This window comes from Lepisma saccharinum, chromosome 10, assembly GCF_977018435.1.
Source record: "Lepisma saccharinum chromosome 10, izLepSacc3.1, whole genome shotgun sequence".
Classification (NCBI taxonomy): Eukaryota; Metazoa; Arthropoda; class Insecta; order Zygentoma; family Lepismatidae; genus Lepisma; species Lepisma saccharinum.
The window spans coordinates 41,882,726-41,907,765 of record NC_139238.1 but is presented as its reverse complement, the minus strand read 5'-3'; the positions used below and the strand labels follow the sequence as shown (position 1 = coordinate 41,907,765).

Sequence of the window (25,040 nt, the reverse complement as noted above, 5' to 3'; positions counted from 1 at the left end):
GATGAGACGTGGTCGTGGATGACTAGCATCCTGGACGGTCTTGCACGTCAAAAACGGAATCAAACATTTTCAAATGTCTCTGAATTGATTCGAATTGTATAACCGAAGGTCAGACTGTCAACCAACTTTATTTCATTATGGTGCTGACGACCCTTCGTGGGTGAGTAAGAAGACGATGACCTGATTTGTGGAAAAGCAAGTCATGGATTCTTCATCAGGACAATGCTCCTGCCCACATGGCATTGTCAGTCAAGGCTTTATTGGCCAAATATGGGATCCCAGTGTTAAAACATCCACCCTATTTGCTGGATCTCGCTCCATGAGACTTTTTTATTCCCAAAGGTCAAATCAGCACTGAATGGAACCAGATTTAAGACCATAGAATCTGTGAAAACAAAAGCGACTGAGATCATGAATATGATTTCAGAAAATGATTTCCAGCAGTGTTTACAGCAATGGAAGATTCGTATGGAACGGTGTATCGATATTGCAGGGGAGTACTTTGAAGGGGATAATGTTCATATTGTACAAATTAACGAATAAAAGATTTTGTAGCAACAGTCCGGTTTTTTTCTAGCCACACCTCGTATGTGTGTGAACACCTCAAATCTTCCAGATGGAAGCGAATCACCATCCATACTACGTGAAAATTATTTAATTTCCTATGCTATTCTACCTTTAAACATACACACCATTGATTTAAAAGTTATAACATACACAGTGCTCTTACCTGGAACTAAAATATTGCCAAGATTCCAAAACATGCTTAAGGTAGACAAAACAGTTCCACGCCTAGAATTGGGTTGAAACTCAGCCAAATAAGGCCACACCAAGTACATGGCACCAATCATTCTGTAAAATGTAAGAAAACCAGAAAATATTACGTAAGTGGTATCAGAATGAATGAATGAATGAATGAATGAATATGAACATATGAAAAAGATGAAAAAGAAAGGAAAGGAGCCAGAAGGTGGATAAATAAAAATGGAATAACACCCATGCCAAGGTTGGGATTCAAACCTGGAATCTTGGCATTGTAGCACACTGAGTGCTTTGCTTCAAAATATTCATAATTTCACATGAGATAATCATCTATACACAAAATCGATCCCTCTCCAGAATGTTGCAAAAATAAACAAAGTTTTGCATTTTGCATAATTTAAAGGATATTTAGACAGAGAGTGTTGCACGATATTATTGAGGACTCTGGAACATGAATGAACTCTGGAAATGTAATGGAATATTTTCCATTATCAATACCACCATCAGTATTAGCTCAGCACTAATATTATAAAACAACTAATATGTGTAACAAAACTCATTTTGAAAGTTTACATCTCTATTCTTGGTGTGTAAACTTGAAAAATATACATACCTTCAAATTATCTATTTATTATTATTTTTAACTTAACCTAGATGATCTCACACTTGTGGTGATCGATTAGTGAAAACTGATAGTAAGTTAAGGTTGCAGAATAATTTTGGGCTGTCCTATAGTGTACAGTAGAAATAAGCGTATACTGATTACAAAAATTAATAACTTCCTTTTTTTAAAATTTAACTGCAACTCATTTTGAATAAGTTTATTTTAAATAGAAGGTAACTTGTATAGATTTAGTCAATTTTCTTCGAAACTTTACATACATAAATGTGCCTAAATGTACATACCCAAATCCACTTATGAACCTGAACCCAAGAAAAAGCCAGAATGTCTGGCCAAGTGCAGAACCAATTGTTCCAAAGACAGCAACAATGTGAGAGATGAATAATGTCCACCTTCTTCCTTTCACATCAGCCAACACACCCCATGTACATGTCCCAAGGATCATACCTATGGAATGATCAAGTGGAAAAAGCAGATATGGCAAGATTCATCTGTACAAACTCTTATAATTAATTATAAGCAAATAACATAATTTAAAATTTTAGATTCATACTTGCAGAAATAATCTTATTTATACAGTACAGCATGCATTTATATAAGAATTTTAACTTATAGAGTTATAATTGAAGAAGAGCAATAACTTCATTTTACTACAGTAAGATTATGTAAGACAAATTTGAGATATACAACATACTGAAGTGAATTATTGCAGCAAACTACATAATGTGTTAGAAAAACATAACTTTATATTTAGCTTCAAATACTACTTCATAAAAGTAATATGTATAGTGTTTCCAGCTTTTTACTTGTTCATTTCACAAAAAAATATGACTATTATTAAGTGAAGATGTGTTCTCCTATATTTTCTGAGTTACATCCATAACAGTATATTTTTGTCTATATATATAATTTCAGCCAAAATCTCCTAAATAGAGCTGTGTAAAATACATGTCACTACTAACTTTGTAAACTGAAATCAAATCTTTTGTATGATTAGCTTAAACAATATGCAATTTCAAGTTTTAAAATATTATGTCCATAACTATGAAATGGATGATATTCAGCAAACAACTTCCCCCACAATTCATTGCATGAAATCACCATATTTCAGGCAAACAGATCAGGTCCTGCATTGTAAACATACTGGTTAATCTTTGGGGTCTTTTCTTAAGTGATTCAAGGCATGATTATCATGATGATATGAGAAATGTGTACATATAATCAATTTTCTTGCTGTAAGAAGGCTTCTCATAAGCTTTCCTTAATGCACACGAATCTGTTTGCCCAAACTTTTCCCAGAGCATGGTGTGTTATGACATCAAATTGAATATCATCCATTGCCCAGAGACATAATGGAGTCGATTATGATACATATACAAATGAATGTCTGAAATAGAGCAGCGTGTGCTCATTGCTTATTACATACTTGCATGATATTGATGTATTCACACCATGTCCCCTTCAGTAATTCAAACAAACTATGTGTGAAACCACACACACTGCAAGCAAATAAAGCCTTACCCACAAATGGAATTCCACTCATCCAACCCTTGTCTGCCGAGGTTAGCTTGAAGTCGCAGCCTGCTGCAGGAAGCAGAACGGACACACCAACCAGCTGCAGCACTCCTGCAGCGTAGGATATCCCACATGCAAGCAGTAATATATAATGGAATTTGCCATTGCCTGGAGTGCGAAAAATTATTTTCAATAATAGTAGCATAAGTAGCCATAGGTATAACTTACTATATTTTTGATTGAGGCCCTTGCCACCAAGATCAAAAGTCCATTGTAATTGTCACTTCCCACAATTAGCCATAAGTGACAGAAAAAGCAACATTAAATACCAAAAATGCAAAATACAGATTGAAACACTAAGAGTTTACACCAAAATTTGATTGATTGACTTGGTTTATTTTTTTCTGCTTGTCTGCCACTTTTGGCTAAAGACGAGGATTAGTGATGATATGATGAAATTGAAGCAGCACTTGCATCCATGCTCAGGCTGCTATTCGAACCTGAGACCCCTGGCACTGTGAGTAGGAGCAAGTGTCAAGAGATAAGTGACAGGGGACATGAAACGGGGATTTTACAACTAAGTTGTAGGTGAGTGGCAAATGACTTTGCAGCAAGCAGTGGAATATTCTGAAAGTTTGACCTGGTTTACCGCAACAATTCTGTATATTTATTATACCTCATTCATTGATTTACATATAATAGAAATGAAACAGCAATGCAGGCATGCAAGTAAAAGCAAATGTGAAGTCCATCAACTTCAAATTTTCCAGCTTATTGTTTGTCTGTTTAGCTGTAACAGAACAATCTCTCTTTTTCTCTTGAACATTCTTACAGGTATTTTGTGAAAGTGGTTAAAAAATGTTACGTGCAGACTATATCCATGAATGGAGGAAAACTAAGTAAACTTTAGAAAGATTTTGTGCTACCACTTGAAGGTATGGTGCCTTGAAAACAATGATACCATGTGGCTGAGAAAGTGATGTGTATTTTTTTTATTTTCATAAATAATTTGTACTATTGTTTACATTTGGCCTCAATAAATTATGTATATATCAGAACACAAACCTGTCCATTATTTAGTTTTCAGTATGTTAATCCAACATAAAACCATACGTTGGTCCAACATAAACCATACATTGGCCCAACATAAAAACCACACGTTGGGCCAACGTTGGAACCACAGCCAAAATTACCATTGCCCAACAGTATGTTCTTACGTTTCGCCAACAATTTTGAGTATGGTTGGCTCAATGTTTGACTAACCACTTTTGGTTACTTGGGTTGTAAGTTTCCATGACCAGGTTACATTACTCATTCATAGCTTCCCAATATCTTCACAATGGTGGGTGGCCACCAGTCCCATACACAGGCTGAAATCTCAGGAGAAAAGTTGTTACACTTCCTCCCAGGAGACTCGAACCTGCACACGTCCCATACCTAGAACACCAAAGCATGCCACCTTAGCCGTAAGACCACAGTGCAGGACTTAACCAACATTGTAAAGGTTCTTCATATGTACAATATATATGAGTAGTTGTGATTGAAGAAAATATAAGGGAAAGATGCAGAGGCAAGCTCGAGAGTCGGGGCAATCTCTGCAAAGATTGAAAAAATGAACTTGAACAGGTGAATTGAGAGAAGGGAAAGCCTCAACCTCATGCATGAAAACTAAACATAACATTCTCGACAAATCTGGGGAATCAATGGAAACCAAGTTGCAGTGCAGTTATGTGCAATGAGCTCTTCTTGTGTGTTACATCTCTGAACTGAATGCATACATTTTCTAAAAACAAGAACAGCACAAGACACTACAAAAATGAAGATAATAAGTTCGAAGGCAAGTAACAGGTATTTATTATTTTCTTCCATCATTATCATGGTAAACCTAAATATATAGAGTAGAAAGGTTTAAAAAATCATTTTGTATAATCCTCATTAAGCTAGGGAAATGTTAAAACATGCATGTAGGAATAGGATGTTATTTAAGTTGATTTGATTTGAAATGCCTCAATACAGAGATTAAAAAGAATAAGTAAAAATTGTGTACAAAAGCCTGTTCTGGATCATTGAGCGAAGTTAACACCTTTCCTGTGTATCCCTGCTTTCACCCAAGAAAAGTATGAAGTTTTAAACCACTCCTGTGTAAAAGGATTCATTTACATCATAACCCTTACACTCTCTTTCGTTTGGGTCTTTTTTAGTTGATTATTTATGTGGGCATAAATTTTATCATTTCATTTCCTATAGAGAGTAGAGAGTATTTTTCTACATTGTCTGAATTGAGAATTTCCTCAATATAATGTTTCTTCAATTCAGAGTGTCTTGTATTGTAAAAAATGTTTGAATTTTTTACGTATCATTTATTTATTCTTCAATGTAATCTTATCATGCATCGATATTATCACTCCAATCTTTATTATTACATGTACCATATATGGAAACTTAAATCACTGGAACCATCATACTGTATTACGACATTGGAAATTGATAAACCTTTCATAAAAACAACATAACATTTGAAGAACTATTACCAGAGAACAAGCAATTTTGTATGAGCTATATAGCAAGTAAAACCTTGAATTTTGTAATTTGTAATGCAGACTCTGTATGGGGTTGTTACTGACCTGAGGTATTTAATTTTCATAGTCTAAGGAAGAGATTAGTGAAATGATTTGTGTGGTGTGTAGCACTATATGGTGCAGAAACCTGGACGTTGAGAAGAAATGAAGAGAAACGACTCTAAGCTTTTGAAATGTGGACATGGTGAAAAATGGAGCGTGTAAAATGGACGGACAAGGTAAGAAACGGACAAGGTAAGAAACGAAGTCGTACTAAAAGAGTTGGTGAAAAAATATCTATACTGGAGACCATAAAGAAGAGGAAAAGAAACTGGTTAGGACACTGTCTAAGAAGGAACTGCCTGTTAAGGGATGCCTTGGAGGGAATGGTTGAAGGAGGAAAAGTCCGTGGAAGAAAGAGATATCAGCTTATGGATGATATTAAATTAACTGGGTCGTATGCTATTACGAAGCATAAGGCAGAGAATAGGGAAAGCTGGAGATTGCAGTGAAAAACCTGCCAATTAGGCAGAAAACAATGAATCAGAAAAAAGCATATCTTGGAGGATAACTTTTGTTACTAATTAAAATGAGATACTTGAAATGATAAAGGAGCTCTAGTGGGGCCACAAACTACCCCAAACAGAGGGCAAGGGTTAGGTTGTTCCTGACTTGAAGTAATTTGTCACATTAGAACTTGTCGCTTCAGGGCAAAATCTCCTTAATAGTCCTATTAGTCAAGCTAGAATAAAGAGCAAGTAAATAGGTGGGTGAAGTGAAAGAGTTGTCTTGTGATTTGACTCAGCAAGTTAGCATTACCCAGTTTCTGCTTTGTCATGCCCTTGAGCTTGTGCACAACATTGTTTCATAGGTTGTTGATGTTTCATTATGAGTCATGTAAACAAGGGTGATAGCATGAGGCATTAATTTATTTGAAACAAAGAGTTGAGACTCAGAAACAGTGCTCATGCCAGTGGCATGTATAAAGCAGTTACATCAATAGCTTGTTTGTTTTTTAAAGCAGGGATATAACTAGGTTGATGGGTTTGAAAAAGGAGGGGGCAAATTTACATTTACATTTTTATACAGACATATGAAGTTTCTCAAAGAGGTTTATAATGCATTACTATCTTACATGTGTATATAATGAATAACAATTATTTCAAAAAGTTATAACATGAACAGTGAAGTGTAGAGTTATGGGCAACTTTTATGAAATAAAAAAAATACATATTTATTATTTTTTTCAAGTACTTGCAAAGGGAACATTATTATGTTAATATTCAATTTTAGACTATCTGAACAAGTACAGTAGCTAAAAAAATTGGTATGTGATTTTAAGTTTTCTAACTTAAAAAAATGGATTTTTAAACATTTGAGTAAATTTTCCTCCACCATGGTAAATTTTTATACGGGGAGGCACATGGAAGTTTCAGGAGTCCAGTGCCCACCAGGCCATCCCACGCCACTTGTAACAACACCTGTTTTACCATTTTACATGAAAATTCTTTTTTTTTTGTGTGTTACGAAATGCCTTTGAGCCACAGTCATCTTTTACATATTATTATACATAATTAAGAACTTCGATTTATTAGTGGCTAAAATTCTTTCATTTGATCAATGTTTTTGATGCACTAATATTATATGGGGTGTCCCAAAAAAACCTCCCACATTTTTCCAAGTTGTGCCAGTGGAGTGAGGAGCACTTATGGTGATTTTCAGGTTATCATACGCTTTGCAATTTCATTTGCTATCATGGCTTGAACTGGTGTGCATCATGCATTTGTTATTGAATCATTTATCCAAAATAACAAAGTAACCAATCTGACCACCACACAGAGCTTTTTGGAATACATTTCAAGCTTAAATGCCATACCAAAAAACAGTGCTGATGGTTGTCAACAATCTGATCGTGCATTCCAAATAAGAAACTGCTTGACAGTGCCTGGCTCTCAAAGGGCTGTTAGGTCACAGAGTTCAGATAAGGTGAACATAAAATGTATTTTGTTACCTGTAAGATCAATGGCTTCATCAAAGTCAACTTTCTTTCTCTGCCTCTGGCTACCTGGAAAAAAATGACAAAAGCAACAATAAATTATGATATACTAAATATGCTATTCTTTTCAGTTGTAGTTTGCATACTCAAAGTGGAATATAGTTGAAAAGACATAAAAGTAAATAGTGTATGTAACTTGATGTTTTCATAACCTGTCAATGTCAGTGTCTACAGAAATACAATTTATAAAATGGAATAAACATTTCTGATATTAGCCTACCTCTACCAGGCACATATCCAGGAATTTCTTTCGGTGGGGGGGGGGGGGGCTGAACATCATCTTTTTAAGAGGTATGGATAGAACCTCACAATTCTGTGTTTAAGGCCAGTGCTGGTGATTAGGTTCCAAAATGGGGGAGGGGGTCCGTATCTTCTAATCAGGCATCAAAAACATCTATGTTGTCTTTGACTGTTTTTATGAAGCTGTTACACACACACACACACACACGGATGGACAATCCACTTGACAACCCTTCCCTTCCCAACAGGCACATATCTAGAAATATGTTTCAGGGGGGAGGGGTCCGAACCAAGTGTCTCAGAAATAACAAAATAATAATAATGTTTAAATTAAAATAATTATATTAAATAAAGTTAATACTAAATACAATACATAAATTAATACCTAGGTATTATATTATTATTACATGAATTGGTAAAAATACTATATAATAATAGATATATAACAGCACATATTCATTACGTAGTTTACCTGTAGTTAAAATAGGAATAATTTACATAAAAACAAGAGCCCTGGCAATGAAATTAATGTCAAATAGGTGAATAATTTAATATTTATCGAATAACAAAAATTATGTTACATGTAGTTGGAAAAAAGTAAGTTTCTGATTAATATTTTATGCATATTGAGTAGTAGTGTACATAAATCTTCTTTATAATGTCATTCAAAGCCGTGATCCCAATATAATCCTTGCCTCCTTAAAAGTTCAGAGGAAATTAATAACCATCGATTATGCAACAAATGCTAATATTCATATTACTTAATTTTAGTACTTCGTAAGTCTTTTGGTGGGGGGTCCGTTCCCTAAATACGTTCTTCCTGTCCTTCAAAGCTGTATGATCCCAATATAATCCTTGTCTTCCAATAAGTTCAAAGGAAATTATACAACAAATGCTAAACGAGTATATTTTCATTATATTTAATTTTCGTACTTAATAAGTCATTCGGGTCGGGGGGGGGGGGGTCGGAAATACGTTCTTTCTGTCCTTCATATGATCCCAATGCAATATAATACTTGTCTTCCAATAAGTTCAGAGGAAATTATACAACGAAGTCTAAAAGAATAGGCTATATTTTTCATTATTTAAATTTAGTACTTGATAAAACTTTCGGGGGGGGTCCGGACTCCCTGGATCCCCTCCTAAATACGTTCTTGGTTCCTAACACATCTAATGTTTCGTCTCCCAATATGGTCAAATGCTTACTCATTTATCTCCAGTGTCGGCCCAAGGGAAGGTTGGTGGGGTCATAACCCCATTTGGCCAAGTATATACGGAATAAGAATATATAAGGAATATATTGCTTAAAAAAAAAGAAGAACGTCAAAGACAGGAAAAAATGACAAACTGAGGGCTGACCACCAAAAATAGTATGTGTAACCCCTCTCCATTCAGAAAATCCTGGGAACACAACTATTTATCTCTGACACATTTTTTAAAATGAACTCGCCAGAAGTTTTTATCATTTCGTATTGGAGACTTCAGTAAGATGCATTCTTCCTGCAGGTTTGGAGTGGGGTAAACGAAACAGCTAATGAATGAAGTTCATCGAGGGTGCGATCAAGTTCATCTTCGAGTTCATTGAGCCTATCCATTGAACACTCATTGCTTGGCAAATGGAAATAGACATGCCAATTGAAAAGGGGGGGGGGGGTTGATTTGATGCCAAAGGAGAGAAAAAGAAAGGTTTCAAAACCGGGAAGCCAAGCCTCCAACCACTTAAATCGTCTACTTTACCATATTGATAGAGCACTTATTTCGGGAGAAATGAGATAAGGTCAGATGATGTTTTACCGTTTACTGAGCTAACCAAATGAGAGTAGGAGGAGAAGGGTAGGTGGCTGAGGGATGCACCAGCACTTAGCACTGCTTCCTGGTGGCGGCACTGGCTGCTACTATCAATGATCCACCAACTGATTACAACTGAAATAAGCCCTGGTGACAGTTCAACCTTCGCTTAAATATTAGCCAGTTCCGCTGTACTTTGCAACCTCCTTTTCCTGTGGAATTCTCCTCTGCAAGTCGGAGTATTCCAGGAGACGGAGGAAACCGGACGAGAAGTACACTAGGAAGCAAACGTTCTGCACCCGCATCCCTAGCCATCTACAATATTATCCTTTAGGGTGCTGTCGCCTGCTTTCGCACCTAACCTTAACAAAGCCCTAATTTTCCATCCTTGTGACTTGGATCTTCAACACTTGGGAAGGTTTCAGACCGAAGGAACATGCGATACACGTAGTTTGGAATGAGCCACTCAACAGCAACGTTTCACACCATAGCGACACAATAGGCTGCAAAAACCTACGTTCGACTTGTGAACTCCTCGGGCGACACGGTGTGAAATCTCCCTTAGTAGACCACTGTCATCGTCACCTCGAAGCGGCAGCTCGTGTTGACTACAGAAGTAAAATGTCTCATCAACCGGTTGGAATGCCTCTCGGTTTTCTTCGTTCTCCTTTATTTTCGTTATACAGGCAACATCTTACGATTTGAAATACACCGGACATATACTATGTAGAGATTTTAGCGAAAAATCAGTCGAAGGTAAGGTTGGCTCCATGGCTCTCGGTTGGTAGTAGAGCAATGGCACGGTATGCCAGAGCCCTGATTAGGGTCCTGGTAGAGCCTGCAATTTCCACTAAAATGTCTACACTTCCAACATCTTACTCTTCTCGACATTCATAAAAATTTTCGGCTGTCCCTTCATGGTAGTTAAGTGTTTGAGTGTGTGTCGAACCCAGTAGGCTTAAACAAAAGTATTTTTTTTATGTCACGAAATTCTCGGGTTGCATACACGAAATTTGGTCCGGGTACAACTAAATAATCACTCAAAACTTGAAATATTTACTTTTGAGAGAGCGAGAGAGACCTTCAATCTTTTCGGCCCTCGACCCGAACTAGCACTACACTGAGGCTCCGGAAGTTCCGCTGTCGTCAATGTCTTCAGCTTTGGACCCGAACTGGAACTAAGCCCCGCGACAGGTTAAGTTTGCAGCAGGTTTTATGTATCAATCCACTCTAAGCTAAGCGTCAGGTCAACCTTGCAGCAGGTTTTAGCATATGTAGATCCAAACGTGCGCGCAAGAATATAGTTCCACTGAGACGGGTTCTATTCCGACACAACTGCATACTTGCAAGAAAACAGTTATTTAATTTGTAATATACAGACAAAATAATACATTGATTAGCAGGTATGGACTTAATTGGTTGCAATCACTGTGCAGACGAACTTAGAACCGCAGATTCGCCAACTCGAATCTGTATTGCGTTGAAGAGACATTGAAACTTTAGAGCGAGTCGAGCGAGACTGAATGCGTTGCAGAGCGCGTGAAATCGCTGATACCAGTGTTGCACATCCCACTATTTTAACCCTATGTTTATTGTAGAGCGGCGAGAATGGCTGAATCTCCTGTTCAGCGCGCGGTTTTACCCGAATGTTATTTTGGGCTTCATCCGAAAGGAAATGTTCTTCAAAGTCAAGCAAGTTGTTTTAAATGCATAATCCTCCTTGCGGCAACAAGATCAAAGTAAAACAGGGCGTGAGGTGATTTGCCGTCAATGTGCACACGAATTGTATCACGGGTGTTGAATGATTTGCGGTTTGAGTTTAGCAAGAGGAAACGATTGTTTGTTGTTTGACGACAAAAGAATCTCCGCGGTATTAAAATATATCGCAGTGAGAAGAAACATGTTTATTATTTGGACGAGACGTCCTTCAACTCGGTGAGTGGGGGAAGGGGGAATAAACCATGGAAGGATACCACCATGCAAAACCACCGCCAGGGCTGAAGAAACCGACGATGGGGGGAAGGGGGGAGGCTTATTGTTTCACCCACTGGCGGCAATGAAAGCTTTGTTGAAGGCGCATATTTACTTTTCAGCGCAAAGAAAGGGAAGGGTGATTATCAGCAACAAATAGACAGACCAAGATTTGAATCCTGGTTTAGTGAAGTGATTCATAAATTGAAACCAGAGTAATAGCGACAGACAATGCACCTGATTGTATATATCACCAATAACAAATCATGCTTTTTTGGTGGTACAACTTGAAGTGCGTGTGTCTTACAGTAACGGATGTATTGCGAACGAAGCAACCAAGTTTTTCATAAATCTATTTCTTTCTAAACCAAAAACAATAATTTGTCATTAAATTCAAGAGGGGCCTATCGTTGTTTACTTTTATCTTTGTTTATTTTTATTTTTGCGTGCTCGAAATATACACACATGCTCTCATGTTTAGAAGTTGTTTCGCTCTTATATTAATGACACATTTATTAAATAATATATGCGCAGAAAGTACTTTTAAAATGTTATGTTTCAGGAGACAAAGAGAAGCAAAAATACAATCCACTTGACATGCATGCGGGTTTTGATGTGTTGTGCGGTTGGAAATACTGTAGATTTTCTCAGTGTCTCCGATGTAAGCAGCTCGGCGGTTGAGGAAAGACTGGCACGGAAGATTCTGAGCTCAGTTCTCGCGCGGATTGATACATAAAACCTGCTGCAAGGTTAACCTGACGCTTGGCTTAGAAAGGTACTCAGCATCCCCGTGCCAGTCTCACCTTAACCGCTGAGCTGTTCATATCACAGACCGTGAGAAAATCCGAAGTATTGCAGCGGACCTATTTTCTGCGTGCACGTTTGGGTCTATATATGCGAAAAGTTGCTGCAAGGTTAACCTGTCACGGGGCTTAGTAGTAGACTTCGTTAGTTACTTTACGGTATTTAGTCATTTTCATTTTCGAATCGCTAGATGTTATAAAGCTACCAATGGACACTGACTGATCACTAATCGTTTGTATGAACTGTCACACTTACCTCTGAAGTCTCATTAACCGATTTTGTACAGATCAACCGGAAAATTGAAGCAGCTTATTTATAACCTCATTATATTCTAGAACGTTCAGCAGACATGCGCGCCGACTACGTGGGTGCTCCGTGGCTCGAGCACCCACATAAATAATCTTGTGGGTGCGGCGCACGCACAAGATTTTTAGTTTGGTAAAAACACAAAATAAAATAAATATTTCTCACTTGCCATTATCAAAAAATAATAAGCAATTAAACATTGAGATGGAAGTTAAAATTTCTAACCTCTAAAACATTATTGTTTCAAATGTGTTTGTGCAAAGACAACCAAGCAACACATTCCCCCCATCCTTGCCTGTCTCTGGCCAAGTCAAAGGCAGTCCCCACAATAACAATGGAAGTGTATTGTATTGTGAATAGAATCCCGTCTTCTCGGCTTGCTTTGATGTTTCCTTTCAAGTGACACACTACAATACGCCAACTCCATTCGTCAACAATTGTTTTAAAATAACTACTTGCAGATATAGAGCACTAATAAAGAATAAACCGAATGGTGATTCTTCGTGAATTAATATAATTTGTAAGACATTCGCCAGGCTAGCAGTGTTTCAATCGCTACAAGAAGCCAACGAAGATGGTGTTGTAAAAAACATTCCCAGACTGACTTTGCGACCATTCGGTCCCACAAGGTGGTGTGTGAGGGTAAAATCACTACAATCGTTGGAAAATAATTATGACGTTCTCTTGAAAGTTTTGGAAGATCTGTCATAAGAAAAAAGTTAAGTCGGTGGGAAGGCTAGTGGATATTTTTCAAACCTACATCAATTCAGATTTCTTATTTTCCTGAAAATGTTAATTTCAGTTTTCGGCAGGATTGAACAACTTCATTCTTCTTTCCAGAAGAAATCATTGCCATACCGAGAAATCAAAACTTTGGTGGAAACTTTGTCTGCAAGTTTAGCATCACAAAGGGATATATTTTTTGAGTTGTGGAATGAAACCATGAGGAAAGGGAAGGAATTGAATATTGATAAACCAGTTTTGCCTAGAAAAAGCAAGATGCTAGAACGCTACGACGAAGGTAGTGATCCTTATACGTATCAAACGCCGGAGGAAATGTACAGACAAATATTTTTTGAAATAATTGATGTGGCTGTGGATTTGCTAAATCGTAGATTTCAAACAGAGGTTTTGGAACTTATTTCACAACTTGAAGCTTTTGCTATCGGTCAAATTGGTGCTGATCGAATTCTGCAGTTCTATGGGACAGACTCTGATAAAGACAAGCTAACATTGCACAGGGACATGTTTCTAGATGTGTGCAGAACGAAGAAAGAAAAAGTTGCCAACTTGTCAGACATTACAAATATTTTAAGTAGAGAAAACAGTGGTCGTATGCGTGAAATGCTCACAGAATTTGTGAAGTTTGTACGGGCGATTTTAACTATACCTGTTACTTCTTGTACTTCTAATCGGTCATTTTCAGCACTTAGACGATTGAAAACGTTTTTGCGGTCAACAATGACCCAAAAAAGATTGAATGATTTGGCAATTTTGCAAGTTCATAAAGAAATGACTAAAAATATTGACATTACCAAAATTGCAAACAAATTCATAAGTGCAAATGACGTAAGAAGGAATGTGTTTTATATTGAAAGTTAACATGTCATTATTATTATTATTATTATTATTATTATTTGGTACATAAAATTAGTCATTTTGTAGTTTCTGTTCACAACAAAATCCTTGCATAGTTCTTTCTGCAATACAATTAAAATTATTTGCATTTATGAAGTTTTTTCATTTTAATTTGTATGAATGTGGTATTTTCTTTTAGTAACGTGTTGATAATATCATTGCATCTTGCAATCATTGTGCATGTAAGTTGTTTAAAGTATAAAATACTTGATAATTGCAGATCTAACCGCCATTGATATGCACCCACAGAAATTTTGGAAAGTCGGCGCCCTTGTCAGCAGATAAACGATTCGTTAATATTGCCAGTAGTTCGACTCCTTTTATTCAAAAACGTTCCCTCTCGCACTTTCCAGAGATTAAAAATTACAACGAATCGTCTTACTTGTGGCGCTACCTTTGTGGTGCAGCTTCCAAATGCTGACGAGTCTTTATATAGTGCTCAAGTTTGCTGCGACAACACCGAAGGCGCAAGAAAAGTTTACGTGCAATATTATCAACAACAGGGTTATAGAACATTCTCGGTCTTGCCATGATAATTATTTCTCTCCTTAAATTATAGTCACATAATTCAAGAAGTCAAAAACCTAATTTTATCTAGTGTAACGTGAAATGTTTCTGGGGGGGGGGGGGGTCTCGAACCCTATGATCCCCACCATGGATACATGCTATTGACAATAACAGGGCTACAGAACGTTCTTCGTCTTGCCTCGATAATTTTTCTCTCAAATTATCATCACATTATTCAAGAAGACAAAATCCTATTTTTTTTTTCTAGCGTAGACAGAAAAATTTCCTGAGGGGGGCTCGAGCCCCCTGATCCCCACCTGGGATATGCGCTATTAACAATAACAAGGTTATATAACATTCTTAGTCTTGCCTCGATAATTATTCCTCTCCTTAAATTATAGTGACATTAAATTATTTCAGATCACAAGAAACCAAAAACCTCATTTTATCTAGTATAAACAGGAAACTTTCAGGGGGCTCGAGCCCCCTAACCCCCTTCCCTTGGATACGTGCCTAACTTCTACCCATTATTCAGATAGTTACTTCGTATCATTCTTACGAATGACGGGATCGAACCTGCCACTCCCAATTGATTTATGGGTGATGTATTTTAATTATCATTCATCCTCAGATGGTGAGAGCACTTGTCATGATGACAAGTCTGATTCTAAGCAGCAAGAGGTAATCCTGAAGCAAAATGCACTACCTAAAACAAACTGAAATGGCAAATAGTCACTCATTGGTTTTTAGAACTTTTGAACCTGAATCGTACATGATAGGTTAGGATAAATACCTGCCTAGAGTTAGAAGATAGATGACCAAATCAAAATCGAAGCGTAAAATAGTACCAGGCTTCTCCTTCCTTCTCAACATAAGTCAAGCTGACCGTGGCGTAGCGTTTCGTCCGAATTCCAGGAACAGGCAGCTTACTATTACCTGACCGAGTAGAGTTTCGTCCGAGGGCTACCATCCTAATAGTGTTTAATGAAGCTTTAAAACCTATGTCCATTGCTTAGGTTTACAATTGTTAGCGCCAGCCAGGCCTGCGTGCCCTCTTTAATTGGCACCTCTATGAAATTAGAGGTAGGCCTGCCGTATAGCGTCGTACTCGGCATGCACGACAGGGGGTCCTAAGTGACCATGGACCCGCACGGATAATCCATGGATATTTTAAGTTATTTTTAGAATGTTTAAAATGCTTAACAGCTCCATGGAATTAGCGCACACGGCAGCTGTCGCTTTGTCAGTTAGTTGAAATAAATATAGATAACATCTTAATAATAACTATAATCTCAAGGTATTTTAATCCATTTGGATAAAAAAAGAGACATTTCTTAAAAAATTGGCTATGTCTCCTGACTGCTCGATTGCTTCAGTGGCTCTTAAAATTCTGTTGTCCATTCTTCTTCCTTTTCACCGGCTTCTAAATTCAGTTACATTCTTAGCATCTGGATGGTCTGCTTCTTTCTTCAAATACATAATCAAATTTTTCACTCGGGGGTGTAGTTTATCCCCGACTGAGTTCAATCGGTGGTTCCACCCTTCAACCACATTATTTGTCCTCTGTCTCCTTTGGTGGCAGTTCCACATGTCAATTGAAACCTGACTGGCCCGCAAAGTAGTTGAAAAATTCAGTCAATTCTTAATTTTCTTCTGCTTAACTGTTGATATGAATCCATCCTTCCTCCACTTCCGTTGGCTTTAAGAATGCTAAGGCAGCACACATCCTGATGGAGTTCCGCACTTTCTGATTGGATTTGTACATACTTGTTAGCCCAATGTTCTGTACCTTCCTCCACTGACTTTGTGAAAAATGGAAAAAACAACCTTGTACTTTAGCTCTTTGAAAGACATGTTTCATTGCTTCAATAGCTCCTGCCTCGAAATCAATGTTCACTGTTTCAGGAGTCCATTCCGGTACTACTTTAAGGATAGCTTCAAACAGGCGAATGTAGGTAACCTTTTTCCTTGTCAGGAAGCAACGCAAACACTGCAGGCTTAACATTTGTCTCTTCTTTAGTGCTTCCTAAATCTACTTGAACTGTGTACAACTGAGCAAACTGCTTGTTAACACTCTTAAATGTTTCACCCAAGAAAAAATATTTTTTTTTGTTTTAATATTTCTTTCCTTCTGGAACTTGCAAATAATATTAACCTCTCACCTTCACAGTCGTCAGATAGTAAGAAAGTGTTGCCATCTGCCATCACTAAATTTTCTGGGTCCAAGCTCGGACGAAACGCAACTCACTAAACCGTCGCGGACGAACTGCAGCATTTTTCTACGAATTTCGCTTTCGGACGAACTGCAACTCTGACGAAACGCTACTGAACCAAGCTGACCACTCTCCTTCCAAGACTCCCAAAAGTACTCCTGACTGTCTCAAGCCAATTCCCAAAGTCACTCTACCAAGCCTGCCTTCCCCTCTAAACCTCTGTCAATGGAGACTTCCTCCACGCCGATTCATCAAGTTTATTCTAGGGATGGCCAAACGGATCCGGATCCGAAAATCCCGGATCCAAAAGTTTCGGTCCTGGATCCGGATACGAAAGTTCCGGATCCGAGTGTTTCGTATCTCAATCCCATTATAATATTACCACACCTTAAAAGATATTATGATCTTCGATTACAGAGAAATTTTTAATTACTTAGTCCTTCAAGATTTTTTTTCAAGTGTTGTTCCTACAATAATTTGCTACGCATCGGCTGACACACTCGTGCACAAAAATAATCTTACTTGTTTAACATAAAATGTCAGAGGTGATTTTGTAAATGTCATTGAAACGAATATGTATTCATTCGAATGTATTGGAAATGGAAACACACATAAATGTGAGACATTCAGGGGCGTGGCGTGCATGTAGCCGGTGTTACCGCAGGTAACAGCAAAATGTAAAGAATTAAAAAGTTGTTTCAATGAAATGACAACATTGCTAAATACGTTAATGAACACCGTTGCCGTCGAGTAGATATTGCCTAGGACATTTTTTCTGCAGCCGACAGAAGCGAAGAGGGTGGCCGTTCCGCTACCCTCAAGAGGCAACAAGGGAGAAGAGGGCGCCAATGCAAGGAAAGAGCGAGGAAGGACTTTATGGGGTTATTCATATGCCTGTTAAGGGGCCCTGTTGCCGTTCAGACCTACCGGGGCAGCCAGTGTTGTCACATCGGATTGGCAAAGAAGAGCTAAATCCCTCCTAAAATAAGAATACCATTTCTGTGAAGCAACTAGAGGTAGACTGCAAAGCCAAGGCTGGATTTAACTACAACTGAGACCAGTTAGGTAATAGACGAAAATATAGTTCCTTGGTGTGATTCGTGATTTGGACAAACCTTGCTCCAAAATACTAAGTTGGCAACAGTAGTACGTACAGCTGGGTTTTCCTTCTACGCAGGAGCGGAGTTCTGTCGTCTGCTCAGTGCTCACCACACAAACGTCAAACTGACCCGAGAAAAGTGTGGTTCTACTTCTTCCCCTTCGCAGCTCATTGCAAAGAAACGGAGACAGATGAAGAATTGAAAAGATTCTACCACTATTCATTGGATTTTTGTGGTAACTGTCTCATGAGTGGTAGTTCTTTCTAGGAGTGTTTGTGGCTAAATCAATGTGCTGATTGCAAAACAAGAACGAAATGAACAAATATCTAGCTCGAAGACATCTTTTCTTTACCGAAGGGGGGGTGGGTGGGTGTAATAACGTCTAGCAGGCATAATTGTCGTACTGATTAATAGCCGGTAACACTTTTTAAAAGTCACGCCACGCCACTGGAGACATTCCATTCCAGGATGAAACCTTTAACAAGATAGAAATGTTATACAAAAATTATACAATTGTTCTACAGTTACAGTTTTAAAAATTAAAATAAAACATTATAATATATGCAGTGTTATATAATTACAGAGTGTAAGACTAACAAGGGAGGTTATCTAAGTGTCCCCCTCCGATTTCCATGAAACTTCGCAGGTGTATAGAGGAGCCCAAAGGAAGAAATACGTGTTTTATTGTTTCGGCTGAAAAACTGTTCTAGGGGGCAACCAGGGGCGCCGACTTGTCAAAATTATTGGGGGGGATCTGATCACTGAAATAAATTAATGAATGACTCACTCTCTCCCTTTTTTAAGTTTTCACCTCAGTGTTCGGAATCTCATAAAAGCTAAAGGTGTGCGGGATCCCGAAAAGTCGGGACCGGGATCGGTAAAAAAAAAATTCCCGTCCCGATCCCGACTTCGGGAAATGATTTCTCGACTTTTCGGGATCCCGAGCAGTCGGGAAATATCGAATGCTCATTTTAAAATGTCGTTATTTCTCGACGTTTTATGCATTGTCAATTTCTGGAACTTATCATAAATTGTTAGTTTTTAATCCAGAAATCACTTAAAAGTGAAAATGACGTGTAGAATTCGAGATTTTCAGAGCTTCGGGAAATGTCGAACATTTACGGTTCGAAAATTTCCCGACTTAGTCCGGAAATTGAAAAATTTTCCCGTCCCGATCCCGTCCCGCACACCCTTAATAAAAGCCCATGAATTCCTCAAAAATATCAATTTTTTTATTCACAGTTCGAATGCAGAATATTAATTATCCACGGATGGATGCCACAAGTTTCGTCAACCATAATAGCAAAATATTCCCGACTTTTAATATCTGCTACCACGGAGCGCAAAACAGATCTCCCTAATATATCAATGATGTCGTTCTGAATGTCATGTGAGAGCCATTTGTAGCCCGAACGTCCCATCCATTACCCTAGTTCATGCACATGTCTTTTGAAACACTTTTAGTAAAAAAATTAACACTACTCATAATTACATACTTAGTATATAGTAATAAGTCATGTGTTTTGCTGTCTCTGGTCATAGCCCCTCCAAAGTTGATGGTTTAGCGGTCTCAGCCCCCCAAAGTTGATGGTCTAGAACATTTCAAATGTGTATTTAAAGTTAAGTTTATGTGGCACAATTCAGAGTAAACTTTACAAGAGAAGCGAAATAATACATTAGATCCTCTTAAGCAAAGTTATTTGGGGGGCTCTGCTCCCACATCGTTAACATTGGGGGGCTCGAGCCCCCCAAGCCCCATGGAGTCGGCGCCTATGGGGGCAACCCCCCCTCAAATGTCAAGATGAGAACAAATTTAAGTGGGCATTTGACCACTGTGTCCCCATTCCGATTTCCATGAAACTTGGCAGGTGTATAGAGGGGAATAAATTGGGTCCCTCTATACTACACTGCCAAGTTTCATGGGAATCGGAGGGGGACACAGGTGTCAATTCCCACTTCAATTTGTCCTCATCTTGACATTTGGGGGGGGGGGTTGACCCTAAAACAGTTTTTTAGCCGAAACAAAAAAACACGTATTCCTTTGGGTCGCTCTATACACCTGCCAAGTTTCATGGAAATCGGAGGGGGAGACTTAGACCTCCCTTGTAAGTGTATTAATTACAAATCGCGCACGCACGCGCGCGCGCACACACACACACACACACTATATATATATATATATATGTGTGTGTGTGTGTGTGGGGGGGTATTATAGTATATTTATATATATATATATATATATATATATATATATATGTATGTATATTAGCAATTAACAATATGTTATAAACACATTCTTACTTTCCAAAGAAGCGCTCATGTGGGTTGGCAAAACGGATCCGGATCCGAAAACTTTTAGCCGGAACCAACCGGATCCGCTAGGATCCGGATCTGGCCATCCCTAGTTTATTCTTCCTATTCTGTAAGCAGATTGTTACCTGTTTACTTCATGTCACTCCAATGTTTCAGGAAGTCTGTACACAGTTGACTCTGCATAATGAAAATACCTCAGAGGAGTAGACAGTTGGCGAAAACAAGTGAATGACCCTCGGTCAGATTGAAGCTTCTAGAGAAAGTACAATTCTATAATTCGTTACGACTTTTACAATTACTTTCTTGGAAATTTTATATTGCAAACAAATTGCACACAATCAATGAGCATTAATGGTAAAAAATAAATATATGAATACTATCATCATGTGCTTTACAAATGTCTATGGTACATATTATAAGTTTTCATATATTAATATTATTACAACAAAAATTAAGATGGATCAAAACATTGAAGTTTTCACATGAAATTAGAAGAGAAAAATTGCAATAAAATGTTGATGTTCTAAATTCAGAATGCAATGATGCCTAGCTTCCTTGTCTTATGCAATTTCATGAAAAACCTTTCACGTTAGCATCCAGAGAATACACACACACTTTTGTGCCACTTTTAGCTAATTTTCGAAGATGGGGATGAGTGATGACATGGACATTAGCAAACATCCATGCCCAGGCCAGAATTCGAACCCGGGACCTCTGGCATTGTAATTGTAGCGCGATATGCTAACCACTCCGACACGGGGGCCTTCCTACATACACACAGAATCAAACGTTTGGGGGAAAATATTCAACTCTTTAATATCAGTGTTAAGCAGTGGCGTAGCAAGGGGTGGTGGAAGTGGACGACCGCTCGGGGCCTAGTGTTGAAGAGGCCTCGCGTCCCAAGGGGTTGATATGAAAAATGTAATAGAAGTGATGGAAAATGCAAATTTTTGTGAGCAATTAAATTAAAACATTGTGTTTTGATCTGGCTTAAAATTCTAGTTAAACATTATAATTTTAATAAATAGGTCAAATCAGGGGCGTGGCATACAGGTGGGAGGGCCCTAAGCCTAAGGGGCCCGAAAAAGTAAAAATTATTGTCGTATTTCTCATGTGAAACATTTACGCAAGAATTCACGATATCTTGCTTAGACAGTTTTACCCACATTTTCTTTTATTGAATAAAAACCACTTTGTCGTGTCTTTTCTTCTTTCTCTTGCTCTTGATTTTAATAAGTTAACAATAAAGCAGGGTGCGAAATCCTGGGGGGGATCCCCCCTCACCAACAATATTGGCCTCAAAAATCCCACCACCAACAATCTTGGTCTCAAAAATCCCCCCACCAAAAATGTCCGTGGGGGAGAGTTTTTGTTCCAACAAACAAAAGATAAGCAATTACTTTTAATTTCAAGTATACTTTACTAAGAAAAATATCGAAAACATACACAAATGAGTGTAGTTTTGAGTGTTCAACGCCATTTCTCTCTCAAGAAATCATTAACAAATCTACATCAATACGCACAATAAAAGTAAAACAAGAATCCAAAACAATAATAACTATGAAATCTAATTGATTTATATTGGTATAAAGCAAAAACTAAATAAGTGCCACTAGTATTTCATAATTTATTAACATCTTTAACCAGTTAGTAAGGGAATTAGTTTGCTACGTTATAATATATCAAAGTAAATTATTTTCTTTATGTGTAATTAATAATAATAATAATAATAATAACAACAACATATTTTTAATGTAGTAATTAATTCAAACTTTTAATAGCATTATAAATATGTATATCGTCTAATATATATAGCTACATGTTTGTGGTGGGAGGGGGGTTGTAGATGAAGGTCTTTCTCACCCCCCACCAGTCTTAAATGATTTCGCACCCTGCAATAAAGCACCTTCAACTGCCAGGAAGCAAGAGTGAGGTATTTAAATGCTTGCGTTTTCAACTCGAGGAGGGCATGGATAATATTTAGCAGTTCTTCCTTCCTGCAGCTTCAGATTTCAGCTCCCGGAAAACAGATAATGGTATTTTTAAGTATCATATTCGTCAGTAACTTATTATTATTTAAATATGATAATTTGCTGACGTATCCCTGAAGATCTTGTATCGGTTCACATTGAGATTTTAAATTTAAATAACGGATGGGGGACTCGCGATATGTTGCTATGCTACTGGTGTTAAGCCTTAGATTATGACGGAAATTTTAGTTGGGGGGGATTGAACATTATTTTTTTTTGGGCGAGTATATCTAACTTTTGTATTACGTCTTAGACTGTTGCATAGATTCTGGTGTGGGGACTGAAAATTAATTTTCTTGGAGGGAGCAATATCCAATCTTCAACAGTAAGTCTAAAATTGCCATGGAAATTTTTGTGGGAGGATTGAGTATTAAATTCGAGGGGGGGGGGGGCTCTGCAGCTCTTGTAAAGTGTTAAATCTTAGATTGTCAAAGGATTTCTGTAGTGGGAGGAGGGTTCGAACATTATGGTATGCACACATTTATGGCGCTGAACGTGCGAAAAGAGAAGCTGGGAAAAAGTATATATCGTAGGATCCTATGAAATTATTGACACCCCTATTTAATTAATATTCTTGTAAGTCTGCAAGAAATGGATGTAAAAATTTTCTTGCTCGCTTCGCTCAATATAATGCAAAAATGTGTGCTTGGCTTATTTATGAGGTGATTGTGAAGAATTACACTATAGCTGCATTATAAGACAAACATTATTATTTCTTAAAAAAAACAGATGCCTCATTTTGATGATGTAGTTCTATTAGCAATATTATTATATTATTGATTTCCTGTAGGCTGTAGTAGTTATGTACTGAGTGTACTTCATAGTAACACCTTGCACATGTCAAATGTTAAATTTTCAACTTCTTGTCGCAGGACAATTTTACTTTAGCGAGGGAAATTTGCATTTAAGATAAAATCTATATAACGATTGCAATTGATTTTTTTTATTGCAATTATATTTACCCCAAGTAGAGGGGCGGGTTCTTTGAAGGATTCTCATTATATTCTCGCCATGACCTTAGAAATTTCTAACTAGGATTCTGCACATGTCTTCTTGTGAAACGATAATTTCATCAGTGTCACGAATAAGCCAGTTTGGGTTAACAGACAACTGCAGCATGTTATTTGCTTTGCCCAGGTTGAATCTTCTATCTGAAGTTATATACATACATAAAAGTACTAGCTCTTTATTTTTAAAAAGAGAAAATGTCAGATTTAAATCCGCACTATGCACAGATGAGCTAATCGGGACTGGGCTTACAGTTTAAAGTGGGATTCGAATCACTGTACAATTGTCCCTCCAGCAGCAATCTAAGCCAGGTCAGCTTGATTACAAGCCGACAGCATTACCACAATGCCATTAGGGATATCATTGCTTTATAACTCGTGTAACGTGTTCCATGCACAAATTGCAAAGTGACTGTTGTATTAGCTAATAGAACTAGTTCACTGAGCACTATCAAAATTTTAGCATTCAGCTCTCATTACATTAATATTAAGCAGATATATTTCTATGACGTTTGTGATAAATGGCTCGTTGTTTTACAATGCCCTGCTCTCGATACAAACTGGTTGCTGAACCCGTTTCAGCTGTGTCAAATGTCACAGATAGCATGTAAGTCCATGCTTTTATCTTTTTTAAAAGTCGTTGAATAACTTTCACTTCTTATTCCCTGTTCCTGTAATGGGCGGAAGGAAAATAGTTAATGAAGAGAACAGTGAGACAATATGAGATTGTAAAGTGTGGTTATGGCTTTTTATGTGCGCTATTAGCCGACCTTGGTGGAGTGGTTAGGACAGCACGCTGATACCAAGGGTGTCTGGTTCGAATCCTGCGCATAGGTGTTCTTTGCTAGTGTCATTTCATCCCTCATCCTTATCATCGCAATTAGCCGATATTGGTAGAAAACCGACGCTAAGCAACAAAACTCAAATCAAATCACGTATAGGGCAATATTTGCCCACCATTTTCTTTTCTTTATTTTTAAACATGAATTTCATAAGCGTTGTTACCTTTTGGTTATTCGGACGACACAAGGTTGGTCGCCTTTATAGGAGTGCGCGATGCCTGCCACCGAACAGCGTCTCTCGCTTCTGAAATATTTATATAATATTTAATTTTTTATGTACATTCATATCTTACGCGAACGTGATTACATCAGAGTAGAAGAAAGAAAAGAAAAACCTACCTTAGAGCGATGCAGTTCCATTTATTAATCACCATACGTACTACAGAAAAAGGAAACCGAGTAAGTCTAAGGTTGCCAGATTGTGGAATGGAACGAGGGACGCTTGCCTCAGCTCAGACAAAATGATATAGGCTTACATAGTCACGAAACTATTGCGAATATCTAGACCACAGCGAGAGCAAACAGATTCGCATGAATGCTCTAGAACAGTGTTTCTCAAGCGCCGGACCGCTGCACAGTGATTTCAGAATCCCCAAAAAATCGGCAAAAATCAGGAGCTCGCTATTTGACCCCTAAATCAATACAAAAGTGTAAGATTAGTATTTTTAAGGAAAAAATTGACACTTTGGGGCCAGGAAAACAGACTTCCTATCAAATCACTTTCAAGGAAATGTAATGCCTTTTAAGGTATTAAATAATATTTATTCA

General features: G+C 37.7%; 1 protein-coding gene across 2 annotated transcripts in view; it reads right to left on the bottom strand.

Annotated features, from left to right (window-relative positions):
• LOC145993883 (synaptic vesicle glycoprotein 2C-like) overlaps positions 1-25,040 on the bottom strand; it is a 177,974-nt gene that overhangs the window by 27,098 nt on the left and 125,836 nt on the right. For both annotated transcript variants that reach the window (XM_083129758.1, XM_083129759.1), the window contains exons 2-5: positions 7,469-7,522; positions 2,906-3,067; positions 1,669-1,831; positions 731-852 (exon numbers count right to left, since the gene is read on the bottom strand). In XM_083129758.1, the coding sequence (XP_082985884.1) occupies positions 731-852; positions 1,669-1,831; positions 2,906-3,067; positions 7,469-7,522 (501 nt within the window). The remainder of the gene's footprint in view (positions 1-730; positions 853-1,668; positions 1,832-2,905; positions 3,068-7,468; positions 7,523-25,040) is intronic.